Source organism: Lycorma delicatula, chromosome 7, assembly GCF_047948215.1.
Source record: "Lycorma delicatula isolate Av1 chromosome 7, ASM4794821v1, whole genome shotgun sequence".
NCBI classification, from domain to species: Eukaryota; Metazoa; Arthropoda; class Insecta; order Hemiptera; family Fulgoridae; genus Lycorma; species Lycorma delicatula.
In genome coordinates, this window is record NC_134461.1 from 77,061,154 (window position 1) to 77,076,059 (window position 14,906).

Genomic DNA, 14,906 nt, shown 5'->3' on the forward strand with positions numbered 1-14,906 from the left:
TTAACTTGTGATTATTGAGTGTTAGATATTCTGATTTAGGTTAGTACTATGTGTTTCCAAAGATCATTGAATTGTTGATTGATTTGCCTGGCCCCTGATACTTAAGTAGACACCGACACCAAAGCACAGTTATTGATTGTTATTTAACATTTTCTTAATTATAGTTTTTATTTCATAGATAAGAATGATATATATTTCACTTGATGATATCATTATTATTATTATTATTAAGAGTGTATTTTACCAGTGGTTTAAATGTTTAATATTTTATATTATATAGCATTTATGTCCTCTGATTTTTATATAAACATTTTACAGATATTTTTATATGTGCATTTTAATGAATAAAAGTATCTTTAAGAAACTTTTCTAATAACAAGTTGGTGTTTATATGTTCTGTTATAATGTATAAGTTGACCTGAAATTTTTACTGAGAATTATTGATAAGTAGTTTATTTTACAAAGGGCACTAGGAAAGTTTTACAATATGATGGAACAGATCATCACAGATGGTTAAAAGTTAGTGCATGTTTAAACAGGTATAACTGTAACTTGCTCTGTAACTGCTTGTCACTGTCTCAATGTCATTTGCTTTTTAACTGTGTTTGTGAAAAGAGGTAGTGAGGTTTTTGTGGTCAAGAACTGAATGCCAGGCAATTTTGTGCTACAATTTTGCACATGGGTTAAGAGTTGATCAGTATTTAGAGAAAATTCTCTTCAAGCACTCCCTGTCCTTTGAGAGGATTGTCCTCATTGTATAACAATATTTACGTGGTACTGAGAGTTTCAAGATGGAAACCTTTTGACCTTGAGAATACTAGAAAGTCGGGTCAAGACCATTTAGTGTGTAACTGAGCAAAACATTGCTGCAGTGCGAAAAATACTTGAGAAAGACAGGCATGTGATCTACTACCAAATATAAGTGTCCTTGAGGATTAATGCATCAGTAGTACATGTTATTTTGTGCAATAACCTTCAAGAGAAAGCTTTGTACCATTTGGGTGCCTCATAATTTCATCAACAATCAGATGGCATGTCATATCGTGTATCATGAAAAGGTTTGAAATTGAGAAATCTCTCTATATGAACGTTATTTTGACAAGTGTTGAAATTTGGCTGTACTATTATGATGTACAAACCAAGACTCAAAATAAAGTGTGGGTGTTCGAAGATGAGGAGATCCCTGTTGCTGTTTGAAAATCCAGATCAATGAAAGAATGGTGACCATAGTTTTTAGAGTGAATTACTATGAATAACTCAGATTGAGTTTATGAGTAAACTCAGAAGACAGTTACAGGGAAGTGATGTACTGAAGATTGCCTGTCTAAAATTGTTGAAGCTCTCAAAAAACTGCATCCCAAACTCAATGATTGACACATGGTTTCTTCACCATGATACTGCCCCACACACTGATCCAAACTTTGCCTCAAGCATTTGGCCAGCACTGGATGTTAGAGCACCATGACCTTGCTCCATGTGACTTTGTGCTGTTTCCCCAGGTGAAGAATGACTGAAAGTGAGGCAGTTTATGATTGTTGATTATCTCCTAATGGCTTGGAATGATGAGTGTGCCCATATCTCCAAGAAAACATGGCAGGGTTTTTTTTGAAGAATGGTTTCAAAGGATGGAGAAATATATATATATACTAGAAAAGTTTTGCAATACATCCCCTTGTATCATAGTGTATATGCCCTTTGTATATATATCTTTATAACTAGTTACATTATTAATAATTATTTAAAAAAGGAAAAACATATAATAAAAATGTTTTACATGCTAACTACCTCATGGATTGCAGTCAAATGTTGGGAGTTGCTTCATCACATGATAACTACTTGTTACCATATATTTCCTATTATATTATTATCCTCAGATTAATATTCGAGGAAAATGTTTTATTAATTAAGATCACTAAATTTTTTGAGGAGGAAGATGCCTGTATTTTTACTCAACAGACACCTCTAAGCTACTATTATGGTTTTTTGGCATTCTACTGAGCTCACCAAAAAGTGGTTATCCTGATAAGTACTGGAAAAGGTATCATAGATTACAGTGATTGACTCAATCTGTGGTACTTAATTCAGGAAGAAACAAAGAATAAGGAAGGGTTCAACCAACCTACAGAGTAGCTGGTTTGTAAACAAATTCTCATCAATGGGATAGACTTTTGTTTCTTATCTTAGAAACAACAAAATTATTATTAATTTACTGCTATAAAAACTAATTGCTTAATTTTGTGTTTCATTTTCCTTTGAAAAGTTACTAAATTGTATTTAACTTACTAACTTGTTTCAGTATTACAAGTTAACTAAATGTCATTATTATTACATGTTCACACTTGTTAAATCAAACTGAAAATTACAGAACTTGTTTTCAAAACGTTGTTGATAACATAAGGCAATCAGGTACGATTACCTGATAACTAATGTTATCAGGTCTGAGATTCAAACCCAGAACCTATTAAGGTTCTGGGTTTGAATCTCAATCAGCCATGGCATTTTCAACACATTGCAAAAATTGCCATTTCATCTAATCCTCTGAAGCAATACCTAAGGCTAAATAAAGGTATGATTACCAAAGTATTGGCATTTGTTTACTAAATATTGTACACTTCTATTACATAGCCCACCGAGCTGGTCTAGTGGTTAACTCGTCTTCGCAAATCTGCTGATTTCAAAGTCGAGAGTTCTATGGTTCAAGTCCTAGTAAAGGTAGTTACTTCTATATGGATTTGAATACTAGATCGTGGATACTGCTGTTCTTTGGTGGTTGGGTTTTAATTAACCACATTTTTCAGGAGTGGTTGACCTGAGACTACAGGTCTATACACTTCATTCACATTCATACATATCATCCTCTGAAGTAATACCTTAAGGTGGTTTCAGAGGCTAAACAGAGAAAGAAAGAGAGAACTTCTGTTAAATTATATTAACATGAATACTATTTTACCTTTGTATCATCAAATCATTTTTTGTTTAGCCAAAGTTCAGATAACATATTTATTTGTTTAGATTATTTTATATATTTAAGGAGAAGAACTGGCCTTACTTGATGGGCATGTTAGCCACTAATTCGGTTTTTTCTACCTCTGGATGAGAAACATAATCCTTAGATATAGTTCCCACCCCACTGACCTAAAAAAAAAGACCAGTTGCCCTACTGACTGCTAGAAGGTGCCAGCATGATATGAGGAGGTGCCGCCCAATCACATCTTCATGCTTGCTGTCAAAGAAGAAATGAAGTTTTTATAGAAAGAGATTATTAACCCACAAACAGAGTGCCTCTGATATGGGTAACTTACAAACTTGCTCAAGGCTTACACTAAGCATACATCTTCTTTAATGGCATCATGCTAAATTTTTCTATAACTTTACAAAAATAGAATAATAGAAATATTTTGCTGTGGGTATATGTGTTCTCTGTTAAAGCTACTACTGGCTAGGAACGGAGGGGGTGGTGTAGCGACCGGACACGCTACGAGGCAGGATCTTCTCCCCTGAATTGAGATGTGGGGGTATATGTGCTTTAAATATTTGCAAATAATAAAAGGAAAAAATATAACCAAACAATTTAAGATAAAATTTATCTTAAAATTCTCTTGCAACTAAGTGATAAAAGTTTTTGTAAAAAAAACACTAAAAAGTGGTGGTATATATTTGCCCTTCTCATTTAATGTAATAGTATCATTTGCTATTTGAAATTTATTTATGTTGGCAATTGCAAAGTGTTAAGTTCAAATTTTATTTTCTTAGTTTTGGTTCATATGAAAATGACTGAAATCTTTGGTTGCTAAGTGTTTATTTTTTCATTTAATCATAAAATAATAGTAATTTCTAAATTTCTAAATCTCTTATTTCAGTGAATGCATGCTAGTATTTGAGAATTTTGGTTTTGTAATGTGCAATCAGGGTCGAGATTAAATATGTTGATTGTAGCGCATTGGTTCGCTTCATTACCAGATAAGCAACTTTGATGTTGGGTATTATCCATAACAACTTTTTTCAGCGTGTAGAGCTTTGCACCATGTAGAGACATGGTCCATTATACTTTTGAGACAAAAATTTGTGAGTATTGAATCGCATAGGAGTGAAGAGCCTTGCAAAGGCTCTTCACTCCTATATATATTTAGGTGTTATATTTTCAATATTTAATATTTGTAATATTTTTAGGTTTAAATATAACACCTATTGGCTAGAAAAGGCCTTGCAATCAATGTATGGCCGGAAAGACTTATTGTTTGTCATTCTCACAGTGCGATTCCCCTTCAATTCAGATCTCCCTGTGATTCCTGTTTGGGCCACTGAAGAAGGCATATTGGGAGGACATCCCAGAGTGACAACAAACAGGAATTTGTGCATAATTGGCTTTTATTCCTAAAACATACAGTTCTTATGAAGAAGAAATTTCCATGCTACCCACACTAGAAAATGTTAAACAACTGTACTTAACTATTTAAAAACAAAAGTCCAGTATATCTGACTGACCCTCATGAAAGAGTTCTAATTTTTCAAAGCATGTTCTGGTCCATTATATGTTCAATTGAACATATAATATTTTACCCTTTTATGCACACTGCAGCAATGGCAGTAGTGACACTTTATTTAAAAAGTTTGAGAATGAAAAAATAAAGCATTCCATTAAGGAATATGCTTGTATTAAAAACTCTCACAATGAAAGTGTTACAGAAAAACTTATAAACCATTAGTGGAATCCTGGAACTGAGTCAGCACTGTGCAGTGTACAGACAAATTTTTATTTGGAGTAATTCAATCTTTCTTATCTTGTTATAAAAAATTCTATTAATAGTACAAATGAAGAATAAATAAAGGACAGAAGAAAAACAATGATGAAAAAATTGGCGCTGAGAAATGTAGGTAAAAGCAGATTGTTTGTGATAAATTTTAAAGCTTTTAATAGTTTTAACAACCGTTTTTAGGGTTGGATAAGATCCTTCCTCAAAAACATAATCTAATCTAAGTATCACATTTTCAATCTCTTTTTATTTCATGTTTGACTTAAAAAAAATACTTTAAAAAAAATTAATTTCTTTTTATTTCATGTTTGACTTAAAAAAAATACTTTAAAAAAAATTAATTTATTAGAAAAACTATGTCACATTTTCAATCACTTTTCATTTCATAATGTGTTATCTTTAGTCTGTATGATCCAAAACTGCACCATCTTGCTACGTAACATCCTGAAAAATAATTTTAAATTATTTTATAAAATTTATAAAATAATTATGAAATAATGTATGTATCAGGCAATCATCGCAAATTACTACAGTTCATTAGATATAGGGACTATATCTAATATATATCCGTTTTGCAAAGGGACAGGAAGAACAGATCCTAACTAAATTGTGAATATCAAAGACAATCTAAATTTCTTGTGACATCTTTGTCCTGTTCTGAAAAAGGTAAAAGAAGCCCTTAGTTTTGAAGAATTGCAACAAAAATAGAAAATTTCATACAAGTGAAAGTCTATATTTAATTAGTACCAGATTAATTAGTACAAAGGTACAACTAAGAATTAAGGTGGTCTTAACTGTGGTGATGATTTTTGCTTAATATTTTAAGAAGTTTGTTCTATCAGTAGAAGGACTGTATATAATACACAGGGAACAAGGAGACTGAACCTTGATGCTTGACTCCTCTGTTTTAGAGGGATTAGCATGAGCAAGAGGTATGGAATGACCAAGGTCATTACAATACAGTAAATAATTTTATGTTGCTTTAACTCACTTACAATATTTTTCTTTACATTGAGACTTTCTATACCTACAGACAGTAAAAACTTTAGAAACTTAAACAAAATTTATGAGTTATTTCTAATAATTGGTCCCATATTGCATATTACTAGAATAAATTTTATTATTTTGTCAAAGACAAACAAAACAAACACTGTTTGTCTGTACAGTTTTTGGTTTCAATATTGCTTTTCATTATTTTAATACTGATGTTTTCAGTGCAAATTACTAGGTATTAAATGTTAAAAATTATAAAATAAAATTTTGATTAATTTTTAAAAACTTGCTGAAAGAACAAACAAATTTTGTTTCTTAATTTCAATAAAAATAACAATGAATAACATGATAATTCCATCTATAGATCATATTTGATTTTTTCAACAGTAAATAAATTTTTATAGAACACTTACAATCACTAGGGATTAAGTATCTTTTAATTGACCTTTTATCTTCTAATTTTTTAATAGATATTGGCTTTCCCTGAGAACACAAAGTTTTTAAGATGACATGTTTATTGGGTTGTTGAACAAATGCTGGGCTATATCAATTTCCACAAAATCTGTATCATTAAAACAGCTACTTACTAAAACTGAGCTTAGCTTGTCTTTCATTATGCAGTTGTCTGAATAGTAAACCTGTAATGTCTTTTTTCATTGACTCCATTAGTTCAACATAATCACCCAGCGTATACTGTCTTTGTTACAGTTTGAGTATTCCACGTCCCCAAAGTCACTGTTGTTTGGCAAATAAGTGTGCTCTGGGATCAAATGCTTCAAACTAATTTTTTTTTTAGACTAGGTGGCTTCCAAAGCAGTTTTTAACATAAGTACGATGCTAATATTTCTATTTAGGCCTCCACATAAGTTGCTCCATTAATCTTGTGACTACTTCATTTCCAATAAAATTCAATTTATTTTTGCAAACATGATGCAACTTCCTGGGCACCATGACCACTTTTTAACCAAATATTAAAATAACTTTTACCACAACTTAGGTATCTGAAATGGTAAAAGTGAAAAAAGTTATTTTAATATTTGGTTAAAAAGTGAAGCTGGTCGTGAGTCGTATAAGCATAACTGTCTTTTATAGTACATACCATTTGTTTATAAATGGGGTAGAGGAAGTGTCTTCTAAATGGTCAGTATACCCTGACCATTTATTTTTGGCAACTGGACATAACTGCGTAAATTGTTAAATCATAGTCACAATTATTCATAAGAGCTTCTCCAGGTTGCATTCACTGTGGGTTTTATAGCCTGCCTGTGATAATTTAAGTAATTAAATTTAAGTTTTTACCTTTTACAGCATCCTAGATCACATTTATATTTCTACACTTAAAAAACACATTGTAGAGCAGTAAAATGATTAATTAAATTTAATGGTTTAATATTACACAGTGTGGTGGTATAATTTAAAAATACAAGTAGAGCCTATGTTGATCAATTGCTGTCAGTGACTATTTCAATTCCTGACATTTGTTCATTTTCATCCTCTGAGTTAGTAATGAAGGATTCAAGATCACTATCCTTTTGTAAATTCACGCAAACAGAAGGCCTGCTAGATAACGTAATTGATAGTGTTTGCATGAATTTACAAAGGATAGTGATCTTGAATCCTTTATTACTAACTCAGAGCATGAAAATGAACAATTACGTTATCTAGTAGGCCTTCTGTTTGTATGTAATCATTTTCAGTTGTTATGACATGATTACATTTTGATTCCCATTGTTCTTTAGGTATTCTAAACTTTTCTTCGCATAAACAAGTCACGTCACGTCATTTGTGTTAACAGTAACAATTTTGCTTCCAACCAAAGATTCTAAATCTGGTTCAAATCAGGATGGTAAGGCAGCAGTCTGAGTGAGATGTGCTCTTTTCTGTCAGCAACCAATCAATTTGAAATATCTTATGCCTCTGTTTATGAAGTTGTACCAATTCACACAATTCATTTTTCAACATGTCTTGTGAAAATGGTATTTTCATTTTTTGCTGACCACTCTTTCATTACACGATAGGAGCTTTGTTATGATAAGAATCACCATCCATTAAAAAACAAACATTTTAGGTGGTAAATTTGTAATTAAATTTTCCTTTAACCACCATTCATAATAATTATCAAAATTCATATTATCATGATAATCACTGGGGGACTGATTTGATTTATATATTAACAATGCACTTTGGACAAAACTATTTATACTCCCTGCATGGATTATAATTAGTCTCAGGTCCTTTGAAATAGGAGCAGTAAAACTTTCAGGCAAGTTGTCATGCCAGTTTTTTGGTCAAGTGTGGTTGCTATGAATGTAAGTCTTATCAATGTAAATAATAGGTCTATTTTCTCAGCAGTATCGTTAAATATTATATGCAATTTAATTGTATATCATGTGTTTCAATTAAAATCTTTTGTTTTTACCCAATTACATTTCAGTTCTTTAAAATTTTATTAAGACTAGTTTTCCCTCCTTGAAAATGAATAGATTCTCCTAAAATTGGTAGCAGATTTTTTAAAGTGGCTATAATCTTTTGTTCAACATAAAAATGATGTACTGTACGTCTGATTATGGATTTGTCGGAAGTCGTCAGCTTCCATTATTCATTTTGGTACGTTGTGTTTTTTACATGCAGTACTATGTATGATGTATTTGTGTTTTCACCAATTTCTTTTGACTATTATTCTAATGGACAGTTTTGAAATACCAGTGATTTGTGATGCATTCATGAATTTTGTTTACATCTATTACAAATCATCCGTCTGCTTCTTTCTTCATAAACTCTTATACATTTGCCACTATTTCTCTCTTGCTTGACTTAGAAGAGTTTTAAGGAGATTGGATAAACACAATTACATGGTCTCACTTGTGCTGACTGTACAAGTACTGACACTGACAGCACAAATCCATTTACAGAATGAAATGTGCACACACTACTACTGCTAGCCATTAACTAACACCTAAAAGCAAACTGTCGATAGCCTCAAACCAGGTGTTGTCTAAATAAAAATTTAGTGGCCAAAAACAAACTGCTGGGATATACTTCTAAACTTTCAACATTTTTAGCATTTTTCATTTCAGTCTAAAGGATCCTAAACCGTTTCAAACAATGTCAAGTGCTGTTGCTGTTAAGTAATGCTTGCATTTCAGTTTCATCTTCTATGTTAATTTTGACAACAATTGCATCGCATACCTAGCAAGTATCTTTTTTTTCAGAGGTTTTATTAGATAAAAATATTCTAGAAAAATCATCTGATATGAAAAAGACAGTATATTACAAATAGATGGCTTCTGTATTACTTCTATAATAATGACTTCTAATATCTGGGGAATTTGTTGATATGTTCTAGCATATCACTTTTTGACTTATCACTCTTTTGTCAATCATTGACTGAATGCAATTTTTTCATTTAAGTGTCAATGCATTGTGTTAAGATTCGCAAGTATTTTCTGCTATACCTTCTTTTGGAAGGTTCCTTGTCTCTATGGCATTCCACATTAGTTTCTTTGACCGTGTTTCCTATGAAGGCGATTTGGGCATTGCAGTCACCTAATTCCCAATATTTATTAAAATCTACTTTTCTTTCTTTCACAGTATTTTTGTTATTCACTTCTTTTGACAATTGCAAATATAATCTTGAAATAATTTAGGGTAAACTTTTTCACTTTTTTGTTTACATATGATTTGTTCAAACTTTTTTCTTCTTTTTCAAATCTTATCACTTGTCCATTCTTTCTTTTTTTACTTTTCTTAGGCCGGCCTTGCAGAACATTTTCTTCATTCAATGAATCAGTAGAGCTGTTATTTTCCGAATCATTTATCATTTCATCATTTGCTCCTGCATTTTGAACACTTGTATTCACATTAACATCATTACTTGCTAAAGAAGCATTTCTTGATTTAGTCATGGGCACAATTTTGGAGTCATTATTATACTTTATATCTATAGTTTCAATGTCTTCATTCATTCAAAATTACTTTATCCCTATGATGAACATGATGTCAACATTTATTACTTCAGTTAATACCACAGTGTCATCAACATTTGTTTCAGTACTATTCATGTTATCGAAGTCAATTATTATTACAGTATTTTCACTAATGTAGCAATTTGACTAAAGCTAAAAACTTCAGAATTATCTACTGCTTCATCGAATAAGTTGTGTTTTCCTGATGTTCAATAACTGTTTTTTTGCAGAGTTGATGAAATTCTTTTTCATTACTTCCAATATTTTCAACCCAAAAAAAACAAACTTTTGTTTTTTTAGAAATTTTTATTTCTAAAAAGCGAAGCAATATGGAACCAAATTCAAGAAAATATGCATTAATAAAATTATTAAAAAAGTCATTAATTCCAGATGAGACTGGAAATAAAGTTTTCCAGTTAAAAATAATTATTTATCTACAACACTATTTTAATCTTACTATTTAATTTTTCAGTAAGTTACTAACCTTAAAAGCATTTTTATAACAACACATTTACTAACCCGAACATTTGAAAAATGGTTGGACCTGTCATTATTCAGCAGATGTCTATAAATTTTTTACCCCTTGACAATATCATAAAAAGAAAAAAACTCTTTTCATGTTAATTTTTGCAATAATCGGCACTGTCAGTTTAGAACAATAGTAAACAAATATACAAAACTGCATTGGTTCTTTATTGCACTAACTAAGATGGCTCATATTACAATAATCTACTTAACTGTGATTGGATGTGGTTCCTTGTTGCAAAACACATTCACCAGTCTGGGTTATTGATTCTATGTTGGATGACACAAAATGTATGTTATTTCAATGGTATATGGTTCTCTGTTAAATAGCAATAATAAAATAAACTCCAATAATTGGATTTTTTTTGCATATTGTTAAACAGAATATATTATATAAATATATGACTTAACCTTAAAAACATAAAATTGGTAGTTTGTTCCCTCTTGCTTAACTACATCTAAAATGAAGAACTTCATTTTACCTAAAACTTAAACTAGGTTGAAACTGTAAACACAAGAGATAATTTTCTGATAAGAGATAAATCATAAAAGGAGACTGGAAGTAAAGAACTACAAATAACATGAATTTACTTGATGTTACAGTCATTTGTGGGAATGCGTTTTGGCTCTACTGTTGTCCGCAATGGATTAAAACTATAACTGAATTATGATTAACTATATATTAAACATGTTTTAAAATAATGAAAATTATTTTATAAGTTTCGCATATTCTTGCTATTCATATAGAAAACTTACAGTTTAACAACATTTAAATTGTTAAAGACACCCAGCATACAAAACTCCTAATATTTTAATGGAATCTGCTCTCAATTATATTTTGTCTATTATGAACGAGATTAAAATTTTCTAGAGCATATTTCACAACACAGATGAAAGTTTTTATAAAAGAATTTCCATCCATGATCTAATCTAGGACATTAGTAAAATTGTTAGCAATGCCATTCCATACTAGTACTCTTGTGCACATTTTAAAATTAAAAGCAAAGTTAACAAAATGTTATGAATGGTTTACAACATGAAATTGTAATTTTAGACTATTACAACTGACTAATAGTTAATATTAATGATATAATCACCATTTTTTCAACATTTTTATCTTCATTGATGTCAGCTTCATTTTTTACAGGAACTTCTTGAGTTGGTGTTTGCTCTTCACTTTGTGATTCTAAATTCCCAGATTGTGGATTTGATTTTGGTTTAACAAACACTCTTGACATAATAAGTGATTTACGAGTGCAACAGGCAAGTTTCATTGGATTTGATGTTTGTTTACTAAATAATGCATCCACTTTTTGCAACTTTTTTTCTTCATCTTCTTCAAAAAATACAGAAGTTCCAATAACATCGCGCCACTGACCTTGAAATACCTAAAATTTCAATTACATCAATGAAAAATCAGCAGTACCTTATTTTTTACATAGAGAATTTCTGTTACAGTGAGTTAAAAAAATCTGATGTGAACATCACATGACTTCCTTGTATGCCTATTAAATTACATATACACATTTTTTTAAAATGAAAAGTACATAAAATTTTATTTCTTTAATAACTTTAAAAAATTTATCGTACATTTTTATTACAATCAGAGGTTAATAATTATTAATAAATCAATATATTTAAATTAAAAAAAAAGGTGATGAAGTCTGATTACAACCAATGTGCCTTCCCCTTGTGAGATCAAAATATTTCATTAATTAAAATTTTATTTGGCTATAACTCTGGAACCAATGAAAATAAGTCCACTTATGATATATCATTGAAAATCTCTCAATGACAGCTTGTTACTGCAGTTAAGAAAAAGTCCAACATCCAAATTTTTTTTGGTTTTTCAGCTCTTTTGGATACTTTTGGTTCAGTAAATTGCAATCAAAAAGGTAAGTGCACAACTAGATGTTACAACAGAATCCAAAATTTCAACATCCTATGAATAATCATTTTTGAGTTATGCGACATACATATGTACATACAAACGTCACACTGAAACTTGTCAAAATGGATTCAGGGATTGTCAAAATGGATATTTCCATTAAAATCTGAAAACTACAATTTTTTGCGATACCATACTCCTTTACTTCGTACAAGGAAGTAAAAATATATTGGATTTCAATCAACAGAACATCTGAACCACTCATTTGAAGTATTTATTGAAATATGTCAGTAAGTTTTTTCTTGTCAATATGTTGACAAGAAGTAGTTTGAATCTATCAAACTTGACACTTTTTTCACCCAAAAATATATACATTTCTCATCTAAAAAAAGATAATGTTAATCGGCATAAAATAAATAAACAAAGAAGTTAAAAGAATACAAAAATAGTATAATTTTGTTTTTGTTCTCCTTTAACTTATTATTAAACTTATTCAAATGCAAAAGACAAATGTTAACACATTAAAGATATAAAGATTTTGGGAATGCACTCCAAAAGTTTTAGATTTGTCTGCAAATTATTTGGTTTGGTTGTCTTGATTAAAATTAACAGAAATATGAAAGAATAGCTTTAAAAAAAGAAGAAAAAGGACAATGTAAGATCAGGTGGATGGAGTGATGAGTGCATCTGACAAGGGTTCGCATATGAGTGGCAAAAATTTTGATGTAGAGGGAAATATGAAGGTGACTGATTATAAAACTGGTCTTTTTATCCTAAGAAAATAGAAATTTTTCTTATGGTTTTACAGTAAGAAGCATCTGTGTACAATTATTTTCTCCAAAGCTTATTCAAATCAAAAACTATTTAAAGATTAACAAAAATTAAGAGTTTAATCATAAAGCTTTTTATTTGTGGGTCAGAAATGTTGATTCTCAAGAATACAAATAAGAATTCCAGGGGTAAAAAAGAAGATTGATCAGAAGAATTTAGGGCTCTAAATAAGAATGGAATATTAGTTAAAATTAAAGGAAGATACAGACAGCTACACTACATGCATGCAAAAGAAAGAAATTTAAAAAAAGAGATTGGTTGAACAAGATGATGTATGAACATACATAAAAGTTAGATGTTTGGAAAAGCAAAGGTCCAGCATAGGGTGTATCAGCAAGAATATATGCATTACTATTAACTGATTATGCAACAGTTTATTGAGAAGTCAAATAATTTTCCTACCTTATTTCCAACTTGCATTAATGGATTCTGAGAATCAATTCCAATTATTTTGAATGGTAGTTCAGCATTGAACATGCTAGGATCAACTTCACAGTCGAATTCCACATGCACTAATATGTCCTCCTCTTCATATTCATCTTCATTTCTTCCTTCCTGCATACTTGATGTCAATGTTTCAGCAGTTACAGACATTTTTGTTTAACCAGCCAAATCTTAAATATAAGGATGACTACATTAAATTTAGCTATGATATATATATATATATAACATATGTGTGTATGTATAATATATATTATACATACACACATATAAAATGTTCTTTGAACATTTGTTCTTAAAATGTTCTTTGTTTACTAAACACTGTTACTAAATAATAAATTGCATTATTTTATAAAATGATTTCACATGTAGAAAAACTTTAAAGTAAATTTAAGGTTGACGGGTAAAATGCCAACAGTCTATCAATCAACAATCAGTTCCTATCAATCACATAGTTAAACAGTACCACCTGGAACAGTTCTATTCCAATCTATAATGTTATTTGTTGGTGGGTATAACAACAGTAGTTATTATTTATTCATCAGAATCAAGACTTACATCATTATAACTAGCTTATAGTTATTATTTATTTGTCAGAATCAAGTCTTACATCATTATAACTAGCTTATTAATGATGAAGTAGTAGCATCTCAGCCTTTCATCCATTTCCCAGATTCTAACACCAGTTACACAGGCCATTTTTCTGCATGCTACAAAATTTCCAGTATATTTTTTCCACGTGTTTAAAAAGCTTACATATTGAATTAATAATACACCAACTTGTAGTATATGAGGGCATATTGTACAAATCGGCTGGTTTGATTTGATCAATGTTAACATGATTGATGAAAAGAAAGTTGCTGTTCAAGAATTATAGAGTAGTGGGTAAAATTCCTTTCCTTTAAAATAACATTATATATATATATATATATATATATATATATAAAGTTTTTACTACTAGCCGAGTGAAAGATATTACAAAATCAACAAACTTCCACCGGTTCTATTCAACTATTATTAATTAGCCAGGTTGACATTAGAGAATAACGAACAGTACCAACTTAATAGGAAAATTATTCATTTACTTTGTCTAAAAGGTATTTCAAGATAAGAAAAAGAAGTCTAAGTACGTATACGTTTTTGACATCGGTGACTATATTATAATAATTAAAAGTATTAACCAAAAAAAGACGATTTTGAACAACTAATTACCACTAGAATTAAAAATAAATGACTATATAAAAATAATTTAGTTAACATTTACAGTAATTTTTACAAACTATTATTATAAACTTATTAATACATTATCTAACCTCAAATAATTACATGAAGTTTAAAGTTGCTAATCGAAAGAGTGTAATTTATTTTTAAATATATCAAGTATAAAAATCTGAGACTCGACTAAAATTACTGCTTATATTTCACACAGATGATATCTCAAGAACAAAATTGTTTGTAAATAAAAGCGATTCAAGTTCAGCTGCTTCTGATATCTAATAGCGGATTACA

The 14,906-nt window shown here is 30.1% G+C and overlaps 1 protein-coding gene across 1 annotated transcript; it reads right to left on the reverse strand.

The window, feature by feature from the left end:
• Positions 1-5,035: 5,035 nt before the first annotated feature.
• LOC142328228 (general transcription factor 3C polypeptide 6) lies at positions 5,036-14,895 on the reverse strand. The gene is made up of 4 exons (XM_075371837.1): positions 14,711-14,895; positions 13,359-13,570; positions 11,335-11,625; positions 5,036-5,198 (listed from the first exon to the last, which is right to left on the reverse strand). Exons 2-4 carry the CDS (start codon positions 13,548-13,550, stop codon positions 5,187-5,189), a joined length of 495 nt encoding a protein of 164 aa, XP_075227952.1. The 5' UTR covers positions 13,551-13,570; positions 14,711-14,895; the 3' UTR covers positions 5,036-5,186.
• Positions 14,896-14,906: the final 11 nt, after the last annotated feature.